Source organism: Cyclopterus lumpus, chromosome 4, assembly GCF_009769545.1.
Source record: "Cyclopterus lumpus isolate fCycLum1 chromosome 4, fCycLum1.pri, whole genome shotgun sequence".
In the NCBI taxonomy this organism is placed as follows: Eukaryota; Metazoa; Chordata; class Actinopteri; order Perciformes; family Cyclopteridae; genus Cyclopterus; species Cyclopterus lumpus.
The window spans coordinates 8,375,627-8,399,680 of record NC_046969.1 but is presented as its reverse complement, the minus strand read 5'-3'; the positions used below and the strand labels follow the sequence as shown (position 1 = coordinate 8,399,680).

The 24,054-nt window shown below is 45.7% G+C and overlaps 1 protein-coding gene across 5 annotated transcripts in view; it reads left to right on the top strand.

Moving 5' to 3' along the window:
• mast2 (microtubule associated serine/threonine kinase 2) overlaps positions 1-24,054 on the top strand; it is a 127,890-nt gene that overhangs the window by 54,693 nt on the left and 49,143 nt on the right. For 4 of the 5 annotated variants that reach the window (XM_034531413.1, XM_034531411.1, XM_034531410.1 and 1 more), the window contains exon 4: positions 21,774-21,805. In XM_034531413.1, the coding sequence (XP_034387304.1) occupies positions 21,774-21,805 (32 nt within the window). The remainder of the gene's footprint in view (positions 1-21,773; positions 21,806-24,054) is intronic. The other variant, XM_034531412.1, reaches the window with a different exon arrangement.

Here is a 24,054-nt window from a genome sequence, read left to right as displayed (position 1 = left end):
TCATGCTGAACATGCTAGTGTCACACACCATTATTGTGGTTTAGACGTCTTCAGCTTCATTCTGAAACTAGAAACACGTTAACTCTCACTAGTCACATTGTTCTTAGGAAATTGCAGAGTACATGTGTGTTTCTTTTGTGGACAGATGATCCCTTTATGTGAACATGTTGCCAACGCTCTGTCTGGGCCTAGTGGGTTTGTTGGGAGGGCTGTCCTCTGGCACGTTTTGTTTCTGTAAAATCCCTTTTACGGGTGGCCAATCCAGTTTGATGGACAGATGAAAACATGACCATCAGTCTCAAACCTCTGCCCCTAGAGGTATTGCTGAATTTAACCTATTAATTTAGCTATTCTTAGAGCCTCAACCAGCAGTGGATAGGTAATATAAAAGTGTGTCCCAAGGGGGGTGGTGGAGGAAATGTAATGGGGTCAATTAAATTCAAAAGCTGCATCCCCTGGGGAGCAGGTATGTGTTAAGGAAATACCATGGCCTTTTAGTTTGTTATATTTCTGCTTTTAACAAGTGGAAATTATGGCCAAGAGGTCAGGCAGTCAACATAATCATCCTCTGGAGACATGTCTGGTGCTGCTGTCATGGAGATCAGACCATTAGTTTTCAAGATTAATTACCACGCATCAAAGTGTTGGTGAAAGGGACATTTAAGCCTGATGACGGCACGAGAGGAAAGGTTAGGGGAGGTCATTAATAGGGGACGGACTCAGCCTCGGGGCTTCATGCATATCCATTCCATATTTCAAGGCAATCTAGACAGTGCCAGTGGTTGGACAAAAAGAACACAATTAATCCATTAGTTGACCACTAAAATGCATCGCAGACCATTTTAGTAATCAATTAAGTAATTTGTCAATTAGGTCCATTCTTCTCCTATGTGCTCTTTTGAAGCTTGTCTCATAAAGGTCTGCGACTATTTCCATTTTCTATTAAATACCAATCAATCAATCAATCAATCAATCAGTTGTTAAATGTCAGAGCACTAAACACAAATTCCAGAGAACAACTTGACCATAACCTAAATATCTAAATTACAGTGAAACAAAAAATAAAGATAAAAACAGCAAATTCTTAGATTTGAGAAACTAAAACCAGCCACATTCTTGGCATTTTTCCTTAGTAAATTATTAAAAAATGTTTTGTTGTTACAAATGGTTCTTTTGGGAACAGACTAGTTGTTTCAAAACTAATTATTAACTTTATATAATTAATTGATTATTTTGTAGAAAAAAAAGAGAGTAGATAAGTGGATGGTGAAAATGTAAGGTGAGAGATGTTACTTTGGACCAAAGTGGACGGACAGATGGATTGTTGGACCAATCGAAGTCCCACCTTTCAACAGGTCATGAAAACAGACCGGCCCATGTTGACTTCAGTGCTGAGGGTGTCCTTGAAGCCCCGTTCGGTCACTCCTCTAACCTCTAATTAGCCTCCCGATCAGATAGTGTATAGCCTGAGGTCAGAGGTCGGTACTCCATCAGGACTATTATCAGGCTGCTCACAATACGCAGGATGGAGGCCAGCGTGGTGTTTAGAGACCAAACAGAGAGCGGAGCTCCCACCACCGGACCTCTGCCGGGAGAAAACGTGGTTAGGGTGGGAGGTCAAACAGATAGCGACGCGTTTAGCTTCTAGGCCAGCGCTGCTGGAGGGTTACTGCTTTCTATTTGTGGCTCTCTTGTCGTTTCCATTACAGAATGCGGGGGTTAGGAGGGGAAATATGAAGGGAGGACGGTGCAAGGGACAAATGAATTGGCTCCCAGGCTGCTCCTGGAGAAATCCAGATGAGAAACACAAAAGGGCAAAAATAATGAAACCACATCGTTCCACGACAAGAGCCATTAGCACAGAGGGCTTAAGTGTCTGTACCAACAGTGCAGGCTGAGTTAGTAATGCCTCTAAGGGGGCTGTGGTCAAGCCTAATGGCTGAGACCCGTTTAGCTTTTAACTACAGAGTGGAGACGTGTCTATAAGGTGTAACTCCCGCTTACCTTTACTTCACACCCCAACACAAGGCCCACCGGTTGTGTGCTGACATGCAACAGGTTTGAATGCGTTCAGATTCTTAGTCGTCATCATTTAGCTACACTTTCTGATCAAAATCGCACATGAAACCAGAACGTTTTCAAACCTTTTACCTGAAAAAATATAATTTTCTTTACTGTCGATCACTAAAATCTTGCAACCTTTAACTAAGCTATTGAACATTTATTTTGGCATCAGGACTGAAAACCATACAACGTAATATATTGACATTGAAAGAGCAAATACAATGAATAATGCATGAACACTGTGATACCTCATTCACCAGCTGTGTCGCACACATTGCAAGATAAATCTACCTGTTTTATACGGAATCACATAACAGTCGGTGGTTACGGGGAAAGCCAGACGATATTAATCCTAACAACACAATGCTTAATTGTGGTTTACTGTGGTTACTTATGAATGATATTATCATTTGACCTGAACATTCTGTCTCACACATCTGTATAGCAGTCTCTTAGTCCAAGCTCAATTTCAGAATGCATGTTTGTCAAAAAAGTGGTCCCTCCCCCCTTTTGCTGACATGTGCAGCCAAGGTGTCCTTAAGCAAGACAGTAACACCTGCCTGTTTCCCTCCCGCACTCCAACCAGATGGCCCCGATCCGATGCTTACACACACACACACACACACACACACACACACACACACACACACCCACACACACACACACACACAACAACAAAAGTAGAACATCACAGAGTAACCTTTAAGGGTGAGACAGAGGGTGTGTGTGTGTGTGTGTGTGCGCATGTGTGCCGAGTGTGAGGGATCCGGATTAGTCCGCCATTCACGGCTTCAACAGCAGCGAGCAGTTTTTCTTTCCCCGGAACCAAAAGCCTGTCTGTCCCGCAACTGTTAAATCCCCCCCCCCCCCCCTCCCCCCCCCCTAAAAAAAAAAAAATCTTTATCGCGGCAGCGTGCTGACATCAGCCCGTCTGACACCAACGCTGCATGTGGACCGGGCCCCATCAGGTGGCGTCCGCCTCCATCCCAAATCGATTCTTCACGGCCGTACTCTGCGCTGTGTGTCTGCTCTCTCAAGTTTCACGGAAATGAAATGCAAGCAGGTTTCTTTCCCCCCCCCCCCGTCCCCCGTCCCCCGTCCCCCGTCTCCTCGGCCCTCTGGATTCTTCCTTCTGCAGAAGAAGGCTCCAATAAAAATTTTAAAAAAGAATGAATAAAACATGTTGACAGTGTGTCACGTTGTCTGGAAAGAGATGTTACTTGTTCTTCTCCTCACCTACGCTGCGTTGAAGTGGAGATAGAAATCTCAAAACCTGGACAAATATGACAACAGACTTAGCTCATGAATAATTCACATCTCACAGGTTGCTCCCAATTGAAGCTGTTGTCAAACCGGAGTGAATTATAGAGCGAGTGGGAGTCTTTCTCTGTCTTTACTGCTCGTTCATCAACCAGCGATCCAGAACACAGGGTCCAGAGCGAAAGCTTCTGTGTGGTAAACATTGACAGAGGCTCACTGGAAGAAATAACACACACAGATATAAACAACACTTTTTTTCTGTTTCTGCTGTTTATTTAATGTTTTTTTCTTTAGTATTTTCTGGCTGAATCGGCACATTCCACCTTGTGGTTGTTGATCTTATTGCTTGGATTGCAAACATTTGGTGGTTCGGGCTGCTCTGGTGCAGGTCTTCATGAATATATTTTTAGCTTTGGACTGCTTGTCAGTCAAAGTAAGAACGAGATTTGTGAAACGGAAAGAGCTGCCGGTTCCAAAAGCATTTCTCTGTAAATTCCTCTTTGATGGTTTTCTTTAGCATCCGTTGGCTGACCTCGGGCAAAAATTCCCTTTTGTGTTCTGCCTGAACCAGAGCATCACAGGAGTGTCTGTGAAAACATAGCCGTGTTTTAAAGGTGGATGGTGTGAAGTACTCTGGACAGTCGGAGGCTTTCATCGGACTCAGGCACGGTCTTAACGTTGCATCATTGTGGCCCAGAGTGTGAACTGATATAAACTGCATTGTATACTTCTTGAACTTTGTTGTTGTTGTTTTTTAAGTCAAAGAACCAGATTTTATTTGTCCATATTTAGTCCCGATCGTATAACCAGTGGAGTCTCATGCCCGTCCCAGGCTTCAACGTGCTTTAATCGTTAGGCCCCGTCACATTGTGGCTGACTACATGAACCAGGGAACCCGGCACACCTGAAACAACTCCTCCCACTTCTACACAACTCTGTTTCTCTGCTGCTTGGACATAACAAGCACTTTAGTGTCCCGCTGTATTTCGTGTCCCCTGGCAGCCCTTAGGATGTCTTTGACAATCCGTCTACAGTATAGGTGTATTTTAATGACACGTATAAATCCTACAGTGACAAACCAGAGGTACCTACAGTGGTGTTTAATATGTTGAACCTGCACTTGGTTTTCTAATTCTCCCCACTCAGCTGTACTCCTTTGCTTTTTTCTTTTTGCTCATTATCCTTATTCATTTTCTCTGTCTCTTTTTATTGATCTCGTTGACTCCCGTCTTTCTCCCGGCTCTCTTTTAATCATACACTATATTGGCTGTAAGTCCTAATGGTGCCCTGTGGAGGCCCGGCTCTCATGATGATGGAGGGATCCGGCTCCCCCTCCTCCTCCGGCCACAGTCGACTGAGCGCGCCGCTCTCTCTCTCTCCCTCCCTCGCTCTCGGCCTTGTGAAACATTAATAACCCCGAGGTACCCCAGGCTGAGAGAAATTTCACTTTTCCTTCTCTGGCTTTAACCCCTGAACGCCCCCCTCTCCTCACGGGGCTTACAGCTCAGCAGCTATTGGTAATCTTGTCCTTTTGGCAGGGAAACGGTGTCAGAGCAGAAAAAAATAAAATGGGTTTGAAGATTTGTGATGGGCGAGTGTGTGAAAGAGAGATTTAGGATGAGGCTAACGGGGACAAAATCAAGCCAATTAAGAGCAAACAAGCAAACTCCCTTCATGGATTAGGAGTTATTAAAAGTGCCGGCTTCACCGGCAGTGGGCCGCAGTCCGTTCCATCGCGCTGGGCCGGGGATGGCTTGTCCGCAGCTGCTCCAGTCCAATGAAGAGGCGGGCCGGGACCGGAGGTCTCTGGCATGCAGGCGCTCGGTCAGCCGCTACGGCTTGAGGTTGAACATCATCCAGGAGACCAATGAGACGGCCTCAGCGCTCGGCCGGGTAAGACTCAGGACGCCACGGCGCCTCCTCAAATTCACCCGCCGAGCAGTATTTCAGTGTTGTGGCTGCTCATGCTGGAATTAATAAGAAGTACTCTAAATAATCTAGGATAACTCAAGATATTTTGTAAAATGATCTCTGCTTTTTCGTGGCTCCTCGTACATCCATAGACGGCAAGAGTCAAACACTTGACTAGAGTAAGAATTACAATATGCGCCTCTGGAACGGCACATAAACGTCATGTCGAGCATAAATTCTAATGTAGTGAGGTAAAAAAAAAAAGAATGAAACCATAATTGAAAAATTAATTCACTGTTTAATATCACACTGTGGAAGAGGGCTGAACAATAAGTTTAGGCTACATGAGTTCACGAGAAGTGTCTCAGAAACCACAGCAACGTCTTGTTCCCTCCGGTTTGTGTATTTATTTATTTTTTTGTCCTCGTGCCTCTTCCTGCTCCTCGCGGGGGAATTGATCCTTCGCCGCCGTTAAGCGGCGCAATAACTCGTGACCCGGTTCCACGATTCTGCTGAAATCATTGCAGCCGCTGCTCATCAAGAGCCCGGAAAGAATCTGTGCTGTCCCGACAATGCGGAGAGCTATTAATGGGTGTGCTCCAAGGAGAATGGACGCGTTATCTCTGCCGGCTTCCTGTTAGTGCATCAATAAAGCCGACGTGTCCCGGGGAGGACAGAGAGTAGTTAATGCTGTCAGCTGGAAGGATCTCACAGCGGGGATTGATTATCAGGGATGGAGATACATTTCCCCATATTGTAATAACCTTGTCTCATAAAGTAGACTTACGCCAAGTATTGTCCTGATTTGTCTTCATCGAACACCATAAATGAAGTCGCATCGAGCTGTTGAAGTCGCCACCCTGCGCTCTGAGATGGTGGCCGGGCGCATCTGTATTTTTTGACATTAGACACGTTCCAAAAGAATGTAATCAATACTTAATTTCCCTGACACACACACACACACACACACTAAATAGTATCGTTTTTATCCCAGTGAGACTGGATTTGCTTGCTAGAAGCCCTGAACTCAAGTTAAAAAAACGCCACATTGCAATTACATATTTTCGTGGCACGTTGTCATTCTCGCAGCTCTTTTTCTTAGCTGGACAAGCTGCTGCCGTCCCGGTGTGGAAGTTTAAGAGGGAGACGGAGGGAGGGAAGAGAGGGGCGAGAGAAAAGAGTGTGGGAGAGAGATGAACGGCTCTGTGTGACTTGGTGTAATCGCCGACGGTAACCCTCGCGGCCGAAAAGGAAAAGCATGAAAGAGACGGCGCAGGTTCTTTGTTTGCCTCTCGCTCGTCTGTGGAAGTCAGACACACTCGATGCCGCCTGCTTGAACGGTATTGATTTTTGTTCACCTTCGTGATTTGGAGCGTCTCGCTCAACAAACGCCATCTTCTTTCTGTCGTTGTCTGAACGTGTTCAGTGCTTCTGCCGATAGAGAGCCCGGCTTTTAATGCAAACTTTGAAGGACCTGTGGTGAAGAAGTTTAAAGTGTTCTACTTGTCAAGCTAACTTCATCATGTGCAGCTTCTGTAAGGCGAGCTTCTCCTCTTGCTGATGTTTCCTCTTTTATTTTATTTTTTCGTGTTTAACCGTCCGTCCCATTATTATGACGCGATACCTCCCGGAACGCCAGGAGGGAATATCCCCAAACGTGGCATTTGGTGATCAGAGGTCTTCACTTTGGCCATAACTCAAAGGCTCATATGCTAATTATGACAATTTCACGCAAACACTCTTTAGGGTGAAGGATGAGGACATTTTGGTCAAGCGTGGACGTGAACTGCAACTTCACTGGTCGGTCGAGGCAAACAACCGCGAGGCAGTGATTCTATTAATGTAACACATACGTGGGATGGGCATAATCCGTCTGTCGTCATAGTTAAAAGATCAGTGGATCCCAAAGTGGATGCCACGATGCAGGGTGCTTATTTTGACTTGCTTCTTGTTTACCCATGTAACATGTGTGAACTCTATTTTAATGTTACACTTGTCAAACTATAAAAACAAATAAGCGATGATTTTCAGAATCGCCCTCTTCAAAAACCCCTGATAAGGATGGCAGGTAAGCCGTCGAGATGAACTTCACCGCTCACGGTTGCTGGCTGTCACAGTGACGCCGTGCGCCCTTCGATGAGTATTCCTGCTACCTGAGGAGTCCGACTATCAACCACCAGAGCAGCAACAGAAAGATTGGATATTTCAAACGGCTCCGGTGTGAAGATTCTACCAACTGTGGTCTTTCTCTTTCAACATGTGCCGTTTGCGTTGTGCGTTGTTGGTCAACCAGAGGGCCTTAGCATCATTTGCTATGCGTGAAGGTGCTGAGGCGTAGCTACCCAAATAATACTTTTTTTATACTTTACTTATATATAATATACCAATTGTTCTATTAAACCTTTTTATTATTTAACAAAGAAGTTCTCAAATAAAGACATTACACAGCCCTTTAAATGAGGAGTTATCTTATCAAAGATGAGCAATGGCAACATTTTGTACTTGACAGTTTTCCGCACTAGCGCTACAAGGACGCTGCCATTTTAACCTTCATGAAATCCTCACACAGACTTTTCTCTTCCCACAGTTGTTTATGTAACCTCTCCGTTTTGGAACGCACCCCAAATCCGGTAATTAATTACCCATGGCGCATTGCGTCACCACAGCAGATGTACCCCCGGTTGGTCCCGAAGGGTTGCAAGAGCAGCCGGTGTTTGTGGCCAAATTCGTGTGAAAGGATTGTGCAGCTGATGCAGCTGGAGTGACACCAGGAGCTTGTTGAAGTGGTGGGTGGGGATGGGGGGGGGGGGGGAAGGGAAGAGACACATTCTGTGACTTCAGCGTCTGATGTGGAAGTTTGTCATCGCTAACGTAATCGGACGCGTCCTCCTTGTCAAGCGAGGGGTGGATTCAGAATTCACACAAGGGGCCATGCGCCACACAGAGGGTTATTGTCAGAGAATAATCGTGTGTGTGTGTGTGTCTCTTCGGGCGGTTGGGGAATGAGACTTGGTGGAAGTATGCGGCATTGTTGAGCCCATTTTCTGCTCTGCGCTGTCAGTCATATAACTGTCATTTTTAACAGCCTCTTGTTATCATCCTTTATGGACAGACGGAACAAAAGGCCGCGCTGCAGAAGATCTGGGGGGTGTTGGGTGGGGGTCTAGACTCGATCTCGCAGCCTTGAGCACGATAAGCACCTGAGCCCTCTATAGCAACAAAGACCTGTACCACGAAAGGCTGACAAATGGCGTCACTCCTCCCGCATTAGCTGTAGCCTTGACGTCTCCTCCACTTGGACTCACTCGGAGGACACTGAGTCACTTGTGGTGAGCGATGAAGTGACAGAGACGGACAGAATGAGTACAGTGTGTCTGAACGGGGCCCAACACTCATCAGTCCAAGTCAGCGTCACCTGCTCTGACACCTGAGGTCACAGTCGGACCCCTTTCCCTGTCTGAACTGTTCAGGGAACAAAGCAGAACCCACGGTCCAACACGAGGGAGGTTTTTCTTCTCATTTCTCATTTATTTTCCAATCATTCAATGCGCCGATCCCATGATTTATTCCTGCTAGCCTCCACCTGAATATGCAGTCGATTGAAATTCAAAATCCAGGAGGTCCATGAACGTACCTGGGTTCACCTGCCAGTCGAATAGGATTTGATAGATTGACTGGACGTGGAGGACACAAACGCAGAATGATGTGAGAACCGTGTAAAACGGAGGGGGGGGGGGGGGGGAAACAAGCGGCCAGGTCAACGTTACGCCAAAACCAGACTACCTCAACCCTGGTTTGATTCTTGGAGAAGACTGATCTCTTGAAGGGCGAATTGAAAGTTCAAAACTTCTGCAACAGAACACACACACACACAAACACACACACACACATACAGGGGGATTGGGGCTTGTTTAGATGCCGAGTTAGTTACTGTAGAGCCGCATTGAGCCCCAAGGAGCAGGTTAAACACAGCTTAGAGGGCTTAGCTGGACTTTGGCTGTTGGCTCGGTCTCTGGTTGTTTGTCTTCGGAAAAAAAACCAAAACGATGGATTGAGGCAATGACAAGGAGAGGAGAAACAGGAGTTCTGTTTGTCTTCTGTCCCACATCTACCGGCTCTGGGGCTCAGGCTCCTCTCCCACTCTCTCAACCTCTCTTTGCGCTCTTGCTTCAGCACTTTCTTACTCACTTCTTTCTTTTGTTTTAAGTTGCATACTGTTTCTCTCTCTCTCTCTCCTCTCTCCGTGTGAGTCTCCCTCCAGCAAAACTGGATTAGCACAATTAGAAACGAGCTATGAGCTCATCCGGTAGCCACGGCGACCGCTGAGGCGAATAATATGAGCTCATCCTGTGAACAGAGCGAGAGAGGCTGAGAAGAGTGACCTGTAACCATAGAAGCACTTCACATCAGCACTTCAGCCAGCTGGAGACTGGACAGGCTTTCACCACGTCAGTACAAACACTCACTGTAGTTCCATGTAAGGAATATGTACTGCATCGGTCTGAGAGCTCAAGCACCTGCCAGTACCGTTACGTTTTAACATCTGTAAACCTGAATCAATGGATGAAAGATTATCTCGGAAACATTGGATTTTTCTCATGACACTGCCAAAAGAAAAGTAGTAATTTTCTCATAGACTTCTATACAATTACACATATTTTACAACCAGAGGAGTCGTCCCCTGGTGGCGAGCAGAGAAAATGCAAGTTCAAGGCACTTCCTCATGGGAATGGTAATTTTTTGTAATTCTTATCATGCATGCTTTTCATAGAAGCAGGAAAACTAGACTAGAAGAAAAATGTTTAATGAATCAAATATGATAAAACAATGTCAGATGATGATGGGATATAAATTTATAAAAAGAATGACAAATAATAATATGAAAATAAAGCCCTCCTCCCTCATGTTGTCTCCTCATGTTGAGCTCATCCACACGGCTGCATTTGGCCAGCGGGCAGCAAACTTCAAAGAGTGTGAAATTGAATGTCTAGACGTCACCCCGTCCTCAAGCACACACACACACGCACACACACAACACACACACACACCACACACCTCAGTCCTATTTCCTCCGGGCAATTTCTTTTCTTACCCTTTATACTCAACAACAACAAACACAGCACCGTGCAGTCTATTTGTTTGGTAGCAGTTATTTATTTATTTCACATGAGAGCAACATAGAGAACCTATTTGCTCCCCTGATTTTTACAACAGATTCTTTGGTGTTCCTAACTTTTCCATTTGCTACACCCCTATTTGCAGTCGCTGCAGACTATCCTCCACAGAATGGGGTGCAATGTCCTATTTGCTCTTTCTTACATAAAAAGAAAAATGGTATTGAGTAATGAAATGCAGGGTCTTTAAGCCCCTTGGAGCTAGTTTAGGTATTATCCCATGCTGTGTGGTACAGCCCTACACTCACTGTGCACAGCACCATAATATTTCCGATTGGACTTTAGGCTTCACACAGGGATAGATTATTTATTTGTCTTAATGCACATATTACAAAATATACAGTTTATATTTTTGGCTGTATAAACCTTTTTATGACCATGGTGAATGTTGACCCCTGGTTCAGGTTGCTGTTCGTGAACAGCAGCAAGTTAAACCCTACTCATCATCGATTTACTTCGTCACTGTGAGGGCATCCCCTGATCGCAGCGATTCCATTTGAAACGATTCGCTTTTGGTCCTAGATTTAGCAGCTTTCCCAGCAGAGATCCCGTCCTCTGCAGGCGATGAGGTTAAGGGTGAACGGGTCAAAGACGGGAATCAAATATCCATCAGGCAGCTGGATTACAACTGCTCTGGAGCGACCTAATTGGATTTTTACTCCCAGATGAGAGAGAAGTGCCCTGATTTTAAATGAGTAGAAAGAAAAATCAGAGCGGTTTGAAACCGATGATGATAATTGTTGAGGTCCTTAGTGGCCGACCGCTCTCGAGTGAGGAGTGATGTTGGCTCCTCCCACTTCATATCTCCTGCCTCGTCTGCAATCTCCGAGGCTCCCTGCCCATCACTGAACCCCCCTCCCCGTAAGAAGATCAGCTTGTGAGTGTTGTCTGCGAGTGGGTGGGGGGGGGGGGGTCACATGTCACTCTTCTATCTTCGCTGCTCTTTCTCTCCAGGGACTCGCCTCCCTCCTCTCAGCTGTCTATCAAACTCCTCCTCCTTCTCTTCCTTCACCCTGTTCACTCTCATTTTGTCTCCAGCGTGATTAATCCTATTACAGAATCCCTTCTCTTATTATTTCTATTTTTTTTTCTTCTTCTCTTCCCTGTCTTACTTCAGTGTTTCATCATCCAGTTTGTATTCCCCATCTCCATCTTCGCTCTCAGGATTTTTTAAATATTTCTTTGTGCAAACAATAAGTTGTTGTGCTGTGTTTGTTCACGCAGCTAAAAGTGTTCGACTGGAAAGATTTGGGATCTTAGAAGCAGCTCGCAACAATGCGGGCTTCGTAATCTGAAAAAAAAAAACAATCCCATTTGGGTTTTACTTGTTGTTGTTTTGGGTTTTTTTTCCCGTTCTAACTGTGATACATGGAGGAGCAGACAAAGAGGAATCACGCTGTTAAAAACACACAGACCAAAAGAATCATTAGCTGCATCTTCTGCATTGACTGCTTTGTGTCACTTTTGGGTTAACATAGGTGTGATTCCCGGAAGTGTTGCAGCTGGTATTGTCTTCATCAGATCCAGCGCCGGGGGAGGTAGGGGGGCGCAGTCGTAGACTCGTGGATAGACAGACAGAAGGGGGGGGGGGGGGGGGGGTGTTCACAGCAGAAAGGTGCTAATTGAAGCCGTTTTTGGCTGAATGGAGGAGGCTTGACAGGCGGAGCAAACTCATCTGGTTTCCTGATAATGAAAGCGAGGGAGGGCAGACCACAGGGAGCAAAAGACAGAGAGAGAGACACACAAAGGAATGGAAAATTGCTTCATTTCTTTCCCCACATGTGGATCACTTTGTGTCTGTGACATAGGTTCGAAACGCGTCGCCGGTATGATTTCGTTAAAAAAAAGCAGAGAGAGCGCCGCCTGAAATCTGGGTCACGCGTCACGGCGAAGCAGCTTCAGCCCCTGTTTGAAAACCACCTTTTCCGCATGTTTGCGAGGCCTCTGCCCGCGTTCTGTTCTGCTGTTTCAAAATCAGGCTGCCAGAGCGCATCGGCTCTTAGGCCGTGTTTGCCGGAAGGGGATTGGATCGGTGGGGGGTGAAATCCCACCTCTGTTCGCTCAGGAAAGATTCTCATCAGGCCGCTGGACCGAGTCGGCGTTACCGGCTCCTGCAGGGAGAGGCACTCATCTCGTCGTCTCATTTAAATATGTATGAAATGCCTTATTACCCTGCTCACATTTGATGGAGTTTTGTCACTGGATCGTTCTCCACAATAGCAACTTCTCTGTCCTGTGAGAGCTGAGAGGACGTTCATGGTTGCACAATTGGCCACCTCTCGGGTTTCTAACATTCAACTCGCCAACGACTTTGCTGACACAGCGGCGCTGACACAACAGGGCTCGGGTCCGGCAGCATCAGAAGCGTTCAGAAGGCCGGATTATTAACTGGGTCAATGAGGCTTTAGGCCCCGACCTCCAGTGGCCCCTATCAGGGCCTTAATAGTGCGTACTGCTTCATAATGTGACCATAAGTAGTTTTTTAAGACCGTCATCATTTCAATTTTGTGCTTCTACTTGCATTTTCCTAAATGAATGTATTAAATTAAATTACCATACAGCAAATATTGCACCAGGCAGTATTCCAGGATGGATGAAAGGAGACCTGCAGCGCCTCTTTTAAAAAAAAAAATGGAAGATGAGGGCAGAAATTCTTAGTTTTGTAACACTCATACTATTTTTATTTAATCAACAATCTGCGCAAACATCAGACAAAAGCACACTACTTTAAATGATGTGTCCACCAAAGTGATGCGTGTGCAGCGTCTTAGAAACAAGACATTCAGCATGAAAACGAATAAAAAGATGACACCTCTGATCACCTGACCACTCATTGCCACAAATTAGCCTGACTGTATTAGTTTGGCCAATATAACACTGCAACCCTAACTGTGTTAACTCTATGTGCTCAGACAGTATGCCACGGTTTTCACTCAGTGATAATTATCAGTCAATAGGGAGTAAATCAGTTTTGAGTACTGCATGAAGCTTCTTAGAAGAACACAGCGGCTGAGAGTGAAGCTTCCAAACAACAACAATATTAGACTGGACGATTGTTGTCATGGTTGAACTCCAACTCTCACACATGCTTAAACACACACTCCGGATGCCGAACCCCCCCCGCCCCCTCCTCTTCCTACACACACACACATACACACACACACACACGTACGTTCCATCCATCACTCTGCCACTCCCTCCCTGTATTATCTGCAGATAAAACCTCTCCCAGTGAGGCGTTGCAGATTTCATTTGAATGTGTAAATTCCAATTAGGATTAGCTTGTTGTCTCTGCCGCCGCTGATAGCGGCTTTAGCGTGTCGCTGGAGGAAGTGTCGGGATACTGGAGCTCATGACAGACAAGCTGATGAGGCCAGATTAGCTCCTTTCAGCTCTGTGTGTGTGTGTGTGTGTGTGTGTGTGTGTGTGTGTGTGTGAACATGTAATGCTCCTCGTATAGATGAAACTAATTAACAGGTTGTCTTGTGTGGAGGGGACGAGACCCAACACGCTGCCTGGATAATTGTACACTTCCAGATATCATTATGTCCGTCCAGTGGACCCCACAGCTGCACGTGCGGAGGTCCCTAGTGTCACAGGAAGTGTGCGTGGAGCGATCTGAAGAGTGCAGCTGTGGAGAAGCGATGAAGGGAGGAAGTGGAAGCCGCTCCAAACCAATGACCACCAGGAATTTTCTGTAAATACTTTAAATTATTCAGATGATTATTTTTTTTTAAATTATTATTATTCAATAGTTTTTAACCTCGCCTCATTTTACAATCTAATTAATTATTTTCACTCCTCATCTCCCTGCCACGAGAGGTGTAAATTTCTAAGTGTGAATTTCTGAGTTTAGGACACACAGCTAATTTACACAGCTTCTACAGTGAAAATAAATCCAATAATATTCCAACTTATCAGACAAGAGTATCTTTCAGCCACCGATAGTTCAGATTTCATTTAGGTACTGATTAAAAACACTAAAACTGTCTTTAATTCTGTGTTGTTTATCCACGAATGATTTTACCCAAAATGGTTTGAAGCCGATGGGTCCCAGCTCCATTGAAAATGCACATCTAGCCATTCTCTAATGACTGTCCTCTTCAAACACACACACACACACACATTACTAAGTGAACACACAATAATTGGCTGTTAGTGGCATTAGTGTAGGGAGAGTTATGTCTGCTCATTTAGAAGATTAAAAGCCAACCCAAATGGATGTCATCCCCCTGATGACACGCACACACACACGTTTCTTACCCGGTAATGAAGATTAGTTGGGTTAATGTGTCAGTGTGTGGCCCAGGTGAATTATAACGCTCTCAGATAGTAAAGTGTGTTATTCTAGACAAACACACTCACCATTGAGCCCCTTCACCACACACACACACACACACACACACACACACACACACGTCCCTCTCTTAGAGCCTTACTGGTCCCAGTGGGCCTCTCTCTGTGGTGGAGAGTCTCTCCCGGCAGCCGTTAAGCAGCAGCAGAGCTTTCATTAGGACGCTGCCCGAGTCCTCAGGACGCTAGCAGTCGGTTAGCTCATTCACTTACGGCAGCTTTATGTTGCCATTAAAGGCCGTCCCCCCCCCGCTCTCTCTCTCCAGCACCGCTTTCTTCATTCTCCTCATGAATCCCCAACATCATGGGTGTCATTCATCATGTCGCTGCTGATGTGCGGTGACAGGACGGGACAGAACAAGGGAGTTTTGTCTGTCCCTGTTTAGCTTAATATAAAGATTAATACAGTGAAGCTATAGAGATGACGAACGTAAACAACCGTTTTTCTGCACGTCTAGATTATCCAGGTTCACCGCATCGTCAGCAGCCATCGTCATGTGACGTCTGACATTCGCTTCCAGATTGAAGGCCGAACTAGTTTGAAGCTCTCAGACCTGCTTTTTTGTATTTGTATTGTATAGTAACTGCAACTGGGATGGAACAATTCACATTTTATTGAAATCACAATATGGGCAATATTTGATATATATAGTGCCATTTTACATTGAATATTGTCGCGCATCATATTCTATTCACTGCAGAAAACACAGTGGTCTGTTACACACCCCTGCAAACATGTGACTATTGTATTTAAACATGTTTTTTAAATGAAAGATTTCACATATTTTCTTCAAAATCCTTCAGCCCTTTCGGCAATTGATTATTGTGTTCATTGCTTTTTAAAATTATTAATTGATGTATTATTTTCTCAACAAAGTGGTAGAAAAACAGAGATGTAGGAGAGAAAATATCGTTATATTTGAGAACCTGCAACAACATAATGTTTTGCTACTTTTCCTCACAAACAAATGGTCATGTTTCTGCTGCTGGACGTTGAGCCGTGCTGTGGTGGTGACGTCGTGACTCCTTACAGGGTCCGGCCAGCTAACCACCAGGGATCCAGTGGTTCTCAGCCTGCCAGCTGTGTTCTAACTGCTGTCTCACAACTGGCTGCAGGCCTCTGCTGTGGATTAGTTTATATTCTGACGGGGTATATATATTTAAAAATGGACAGAGCTGAAAGATTCCTTCATTTTTGTTTTTTCCGGCTCAGTCAGCTCTGTCGAGATGGCGCTTTGCAATTGGTAACGAGCACAATGAAATGATTTCCTTCTCAAGTGTTGATAATTGCATTCTTAAAAAGAAAAAACAAAACGTAGGACAATTGTGTGTGTGTGTGTGTGTGTGTGTGTGTGTGTTCCTGCCCTGGATTCTCTTTGTTGTCACTGTTTCCTCATCAATATTCACAGTGTTGATAATGAATCATGGCTGCCGGCTGCTGCTGCAGCTCTAATTGTCTCCGGTGCTCGGCTCCGCTGCATCCTCCTGTTAATTGCATGTTTTTAGCTTGACTAAAACATGTTATTATGGCCGGCCCCGGGGTGGGACTGCTAAATACACAAGACACACAGAAACACGTGTACTGAACATATAGATCGGATACACGCAGACGGTCACACACACACACACACGCGTGCTGTTAGTCACACATTCAGAAGAACATCTATTCTCATGATGCCGTGGAGTCCTGACGGCCTGTTTCTTGGATAGATGCTGCTGAATGTGTTGGTGTTGGTGGTCAATATAAATATGTCCAAACTACTGCTTAAATCCTCTTCCTAGATTCATTTTAAAATATAGTTTAATAAAAACAAATATTTAAATCAAAGGAAATGAACATTTCTTTCATTCTTGTCATCGTTTTCTCAAGCCTTTGTGTGTGTGTGTGTGTGTGTGTGTGTGTGTGTGTGTGTGTGTGTGTGTGTGTGTGTGTGTGTGTGTGTGTGTGTGTGTGTGTGTGAGCTCAGACCCAACTTAGTGTATTGATGGTCTTTGTTGCATGAATATGGATCACTAAGTGGCAAAGTACTGCAAGGAAGTGTGTTTAGGCCTTAAAACGGGGACACTGGCGAAACTCAACGCCGCTCCGTCTAGGACTGTTTTTTATTTGTTTTTTTTCTACCTTTTTTTACAATTTAACATTCATTTGAATTATTTTTTCATTTTATTTAACAGTGTAGCTATTCTTCTGACTTAATTAATTCTGCAAATCTTGGATTATTTTTATTTTGTGATTGCTGTTGGCTCCTGCTCTCCACCGCTGCGATCTGGTCAACTGGCGTTGGCTGGCTAGCCGACAGTCTTGCTGGCCGGCGGCTACCAACGAGCCAGCCGACTCCCTGCTGGATGCTCTCCACCGCTGCCACCTGGACAATCCTGGACAACTGGCGTTGGCTGGCTGGCCGACAGTCTCTTGCTGGCTGGCCGACAGTCTCTTGCTGGCTGGCCAACAGTCTCTTGCTGGCTGGCCGACACTCTCTTGCTGGCTGGCCGACAGTCTCTTGCTGGCTAGCCGGCCGGCCGACTCCCTGCTCCGTGCTGTTGCTCTGAGGCTGGTCGCCTCTCAGCGGTCCTGGTGCTCCCGTGGTCCGGTCCCGTGGTTGGCGATTGCGTCCTCCCCGGCTGGCATGGTTCTGCAGTGTTCCACCTCGCAGCTCCTCGGGCTCAACGGCTTCTCTGCTCCTCCGTTCGTCTCGTCTCCATCCTTCGTCGGCCCCGTTGCATCCACAGAGCCTTCCGCGGAGGGTTTGTTTGCTCCTGGCCTGATCGCTCCACGCTTTCCATCCCCTCCCTCTGGTCGGTCGAGCGCATCGCTGCAGCTCGTCACCACAACAATCGTCTCCAAGAGCGAGATGGTGGCAACGAAATTAGGAACTGTTACAGCTTTCCCACCACCCTCTACTCTTCCTGCTGACTGCACTCCCCAAAACCGGACTGGTACACCTTTTATGCAGTTCTTTGGTTCCCCTATTTTAGTTTGTCTGTTCTGCTTTATTTTGTATTTGTAATTTTCTATTCCTCTATTGTGTTCATTGCCTATATGGCATTGTCTCCTTTGCCTCATGTATTTTCTGAAATGTTTACTTGTATTGATGTTATATTTTTACCTTGCTTATATGTAGAGCACTTTGTAAACCCTGTTTTTAAAGGTGCTATATAAATAAATAAATGTATTATTATTATTATTATTAAAACAAATACTGCATATCTTCATTTGTCTTGGTTGGGGAGGGGGTTGTGTGGGGAAGTGTTTGGGAGGTGCAGTGCCTCCAGACTCCTGGCTGCTCCGTGTTTCCGCCTGCTGATTGCTGCACGGACGCGTTTATCCATCACTTTGGACTTATGTGTGTGCGTCTGAGAGCTGGTAGCTTCGTTACCGTGGATACGGAGTGAATGCTCGACCAGCCACCGGTGCACGTCCGCTCATGGTGGTTCGTCCGTCAGTGGGTTTGCATGTGGCAACTGGTGAAAATGTTCAAACCGGTTTGATATCGGGTCAGAGCGGTTTACCCAACGTTTGCCTCTAGGCGTCCCACTCGACTCCATCGGTCTGACTGTACACAAACATAATGTCATGTCGTCATTGATGCAAATACAATCTGGAGTCAGTGCCACGCCACTGTGACAAATGTTTGTTTCAGCCCCGTTTGGGTTTAATGAAACCGGTTACATGTTGCTACCTTTTAACCTGCATCTCTTTACCTCCACTCGCCCTCTCCTCTCTTCCTCCATTTCTGTAATCACATTACCCTCCCAGCCTCTTCCGCCCCCCCTCCGAGCCGTAAAGCACATTATCGATGCCTGTATTCCAACGGCTAGATCGCTTCAGGCTTTGTGTTCGGCTCCCCGCCGTCGCTGGGGATAATTTCATCCAAGCGCTCTTTGTGCCGGTTTAGTTTTCGTGTGTGTGTGTGTGTGTGGTGTGTGTGTGTGTGTGTGTGTGTGTGTGTGTGTGTGTGTGTGTGTGTGTGTGTGTGTGTGTGTGTGTGTGTGTGTGTGTGTGTGTGTGTGTGTGTGTGGTGTGTGTGTGTGTGTGTGTGTGTGTGTGTGTGTGTGTGTGGTGTGTGTGTGTGTGTGTGTGTGTGTGTGTGTGTGTGTGTGTGTGTGTGTGTGTGTGTGTGTGTGTGCGCGCGCGCGTGCGCGCATTAGCTTATTTTCCCTCTTGGATTATTTTTGCAGGGTGGCTTTAGGAGGATCATCTTCCCAAAGGCCTCAGAAAGCAGCAGCTGCAACACACACAACACCCAGTACAATGCATCATTTCCCATCACAGAGCTCTGTGTCAGCAGATGAATGATAGAAGTACTTAAACACGCCTTTTTTTTTTTCTTTTCCCCATATCATCTTTAGTTATATTTTCATTCTTGCATGTCTTTTATACAGGGGAGTCAAACTGAGGAGCTGAGGTAGGATGGATGGATGGGGGGGGGGAAGGTTAAGAGGTTGGTAAGAAGAGGATGGTCTAAGAGCCTGTTGAAGTTCCTCCCTCTCGCTGGATCAACCTCACCATTTTGCGTTTTGCTTTCAGTTATCTTTTCTTCCTTTACATACAGCACCAGTGCCTTCATTGTTCCGAGTCCCTGCCCTAAAGATCCTCTTAAACTGTGTTTGAAGACTGTTTGGAATAATCATTTGTGTGTCTGTCTTGGTTCTATCACAAAAATATGCAACTATCTCTGGTAAAAAGTATGAAATTATAATCTCGACGTGGCTGATAAACTGACCTTTATCTGTAAGTAGCAGTAGAGTGGAACCTAGAGTGTGTGTGTGTGTGTGTGTGTGTGTGTGTCTCATTTTCTCTGCCCTGCCTGTGGGTGTGTGCACATGTTAAACCTTGTTTGCCATATAATCAGACATGGTGTGTTATAGGAGTGGATAAACAGGTGCACTGCTCTACTATAATGAGGCATTAAGACCTGCGGGGTCAACGCAGCCTACAGGAGGGGCACAGCAGGAGGGTGGGTGGGGGGGTATAAAAAGGTTGCCTCCTCCTGTGATGCTCAAGCCATTTCCCGTCCCTCTTGGTCTGGACAACATCTGTTCACGGCACTAATAGAATCACCGGGTCCAGTCTGACTGAAAACACACACACACTAATTGGTTCTGTTCTACTTAGGCCATACAAATACTAGCCTTTTTGATTGATTGTTATCATAGAGCACACACACACCCACAGTGCAGACTCTGCCATACAGCCACTCACTGTTGCTCCGACTGAACTCCATCATGTCCATTAGCTCATCTGCTAATCAGAGAGATGAGGAGATAGGAGACTATGATGACACAGCCGTCCCACGCAGGTTTGTGTGTGTGTGTGTGTGTGTGTGTGTGTGTGTGTGTGTGTGTGTGTGTGTGTGTGTGTGTGTGTGTGTGTGTGTGTGTGTGTGTGTGTGTGTGTGTGTGTGTGTGTGTGTGTGTGTGTGTGTGTGTGTGTGTGTGTGTGTGTGTGTGTGTGTGTGTGTGTGTGTGTGTGTGTGTGTGTGTGTGTGTGTGTGTGTGTGTGTGTGTGTGTGTGTGTGTCGAGTTTTTTTTCTTTTTTTAAAGGCTCCTCTAATTAGTCAGAGCGCAGCATACATGTGAGACTCTAGAACGATTAGAAACAACCGTCCCGACTCTGTTGCCCTTTGTTTATGTTGGGATAGCCGCATCTGACAAGGGAAGTCATTTTTACGCGCAGTAAGGTCGCACTTGAATGCAGCATTTCTGTACACTTCCACGTGGTCACTTTTAGTGCTGTTTAAAATGAGCTGGTTAGTCGAGAGTTAACCAGCAACTACTTTGATAACTTATCCATTTGTTTTATGTTATTATTTTATATAAGTTTAGTTTTTTTGTGTTTTAACATAAAAATGTGCCATTTCTCACAATGGAAAAAATATATATGTAAACTAAACAATGAATTGATTAATTATAAAATAATAGGAAGATTAATGCGTAATGAAAATAATTGTATAGTTATACACCTGCCTGTGTAAGTTTGCAATACAGCAGGAGCACATTATGCTATGATGACACGCACACACACACACAGTGTCTGTCGTGACTGGTGACTGGTGACTGGTGACTGGTGACTGGTGACTGGTGACTGGTGACTGGTGACTGGTGACTGGTATGTGTCCTGCTGGCTGAATGCAGTATTGCTGCACTGTGCACGCTGATGAAGGTCTTAACTGTGTTATGTATTTATTTTCAAAGTAAAACCAGCTGTTGACCTACTTTGGGAACTTCAACATGGTTTCAATTGACACACACACACTCTCTGATTGGTGCTGTTGGCCAGGTGGTGCTCTCCAGGACGTCTGTGGTCTGTTTTGTCAAGCTGTTGCAAGGCACCGTCAGGTTACAGGTTGTGTACATGAATTATGTGCTGCACTTTCAGATCAAATACAAAATTCATACAATCCAAAGCGTACTTTTCTTTTTTTTTTCTGACTAGAAGATGTTAACACTCAGATTCACAAGTGGCGGCCTGCCTCTCATAAGCATTGTCGTAATGAGCAGCTGTGTCGGTGCTCCTCCGCCCCCGTGTGGCTGCTTGTTGAAAGTGCAGCTCAGGTGCACAAACGAAACCCACCTTTCCACACGTGGACGGACACACACAGGTCGTCTTAATCTTTGTGGTGATTCAGAGGGTAGACGTCCGGCGGGGTCTTTACGATGCTCGGGTTTCTGGGCGTTGTGCACTTTAGTGTGTTTGGGATTATCGAAAATAATATATTATTTGAAAATGAAATATTGTACTGCGCATGCTATGCAACATATGCACATTGTCACGTGTGCAATCGCACCACAAATCCTTTAGTAGCTTGTAAGCACATCATCAGCCTTTAAACACGACAGCTCATGCTGGAGCTTCCTTGTGAAGCGATGTCACAGCGACGCCTGTTGGCCAAACACCGGTACTGACCGCTTGTGACCAAACTGTCTGATTGTTGATGATTGTTTGCAAAGAGGTCAACAAAAAAAATTAAATCCTCTCTTTCTCTCTCTCTCTCTCTCTCTCTATTTCAGAAGGAGCTGAGCCTTCCCAGGAGAGGCAGTTTGTAAGTACCCATCGTCCCCTCTGTCTTCCATCAAGATGAGAGCCCGTCCTGTCTGCGTTGTTGGTTTTTCCAGAGGTGTTGTTTGGGAAGTGAAATGCAATGAACCAAACACAGATGCGTGTCCTGCATGATGTGGTACAGGGTGCAGACTTTGGACTGCCAGCGGAGGAGACGCTGTTCACATTTAATTGTCCGTCCAGGGAGACTTTGAGTGTCTGTCCTGAAATCTGTTCCAGTAGGTGTTTGTCTGCCGTTGTCAGCCTCACACAGTCACTTACTAATCCTTTTAAGTATCACTGGGAAACCACCGTTTGTTTGTGTTCATTTTGTCTCGGCTATCAAGTTATACAGACAGCTTCCAGTAAAGGGTTAAAGGACAGGGTTTATAAGCCACTAAGTCCAGGTATGTGTGTTTGTGTGCCAGAACAGCTGAGCATCCCACTGTGTATAGATGCAGATCTATTTATAGCTGTGTGAAAATAAACTGAATTTTGTGCGTGTGCGTATGCGTGCATTTGGACGCGCACACGTGCGCGCGCCAGGCAGCTGATTTACCGTCCTGCACAAAAAGTTCTTCATGTTTGGAAACAAAAGTCGTGCTTCCAGGACTGCTGGAGCATAAGCTCTGTCTGTACAATGTCGTCATTGCAACTCACCCTGGAGTTCCCCGGCGCTGCCTTACAGCTGAGGTGCAGGTCTGTTCGTTCAGCACTCTTTCCTGCAGTCAAGTATCCAGCCACGAGCTGTCAGGGTTCCCACCTCCGTCTTGGAGACCAGGAAAGCAGTTTACTAATTTTCCAGTCATCTGAAAGGCTTAAATTAAGTTCGGGGTCACGTTACTGTTCATATGGTAGTTAACGAATGACACAGTGGCCGTCACGTGACACGGTAGCACCAGCAGGTCGGATGACACCGCGTAGCATTGACGTGCGTGCCAGCTTTGTTTTGTCCGTACCGTAGAAGGTTTCAGGTTTGCGATTTGAACAAACCTGAATTTGAGGAATTGAACTAAACTTGATGCTTTCCATTGTGTGTCGGGTGCTGTTGGAGAACAATGACTGGGAAGCTGGGGTAAAAACAACTCACGGAATAAGAGCAAACATGGCCCTTCGTTTCCCTGTAATTCAGTTATTTAGGGTTCTGGTGGCGGTGCAGGCCCGGCTGCTGCGCCTCCAGATACGGCCTCACATATGGCTCTGTAACTGGGTTAGGGGCGTTAGGCCAGCACAAGACCAGGCTGCTCCCCGCACCCAGTTATTACCGTGTCCGTCGTGTACTCCCTGTACGACTAACTTCAATCAGCTGAGCCTTTTTTTCTTTCTTTCTCCGACAGCACTTGCACAATCATCTCAAACATCCTGCCTTATCGAGTGTTGTTCCTCCAAATGTGTCTGCAGATAGAATCCAGATTTGACCAACGTCCCTTATGAGATCCTAAATCACTGAACCATAGAAAAAATTGGAAAGTATACATTTTTGCCTGTAGCTGAAGTTAAAACCCCAAATAAAAACAGCTTTTATCTTAACTCCGAGTCGACTTAGTGGAAGTGACGCAGCGCTCTTTAAATGGATTCAGATGAGGAAGTGATGGTACTGAAACTGCCTCCTGTCTCTGATTATCAAGTCAAATACTTGTTCACTCTGCATTGGTGTCGCTTTAGTTTTTTTATTTTCCCCCATCTGGTGCACACAAATCAGATTAGATCATATTTTCGCCCAAACGGAACATATTCCATCATGACCCACCGGGTCCACACCGCAGGATCTTCTAAATTGGGAGTGAGTGCTTCAAACTATCGTTACCATGTCAACAGCTCACGGAGGACTTTACAGTGCCGTTGGGCACTTTCCTAATTCAATTTATCATCTGAATAAATATATTAGATTAATCATTCCTCTGATGGCTATCGGTAAGATCAAGAATAAAGTCTTTTTGCAAGAGTGACAAGGAGGAACCTGAGCGGGGGGAACATATTCTCATGACACACACACACACACGTCCAGGTTGGTGTGTAATGACATTCTCGTATCCTGTGGCTATCCTTGCGTCAGTAATCAGTCCAACTTAACTGAGTGTGAGTGAGAGAGAGAGAGTGAGTAACCGTACCCTAGTCAGAGCCGTCCGTGATCCAGTCCATTGTTTATGAATTAGCAATCTGGCTTGTGAGCTGCATTTAGCCCATTAGGGTCAGCGGTGTCCCCGTGCTTCTCAGAAACCAGAGCAGAGACAGCTGGTCTGATCATATCGG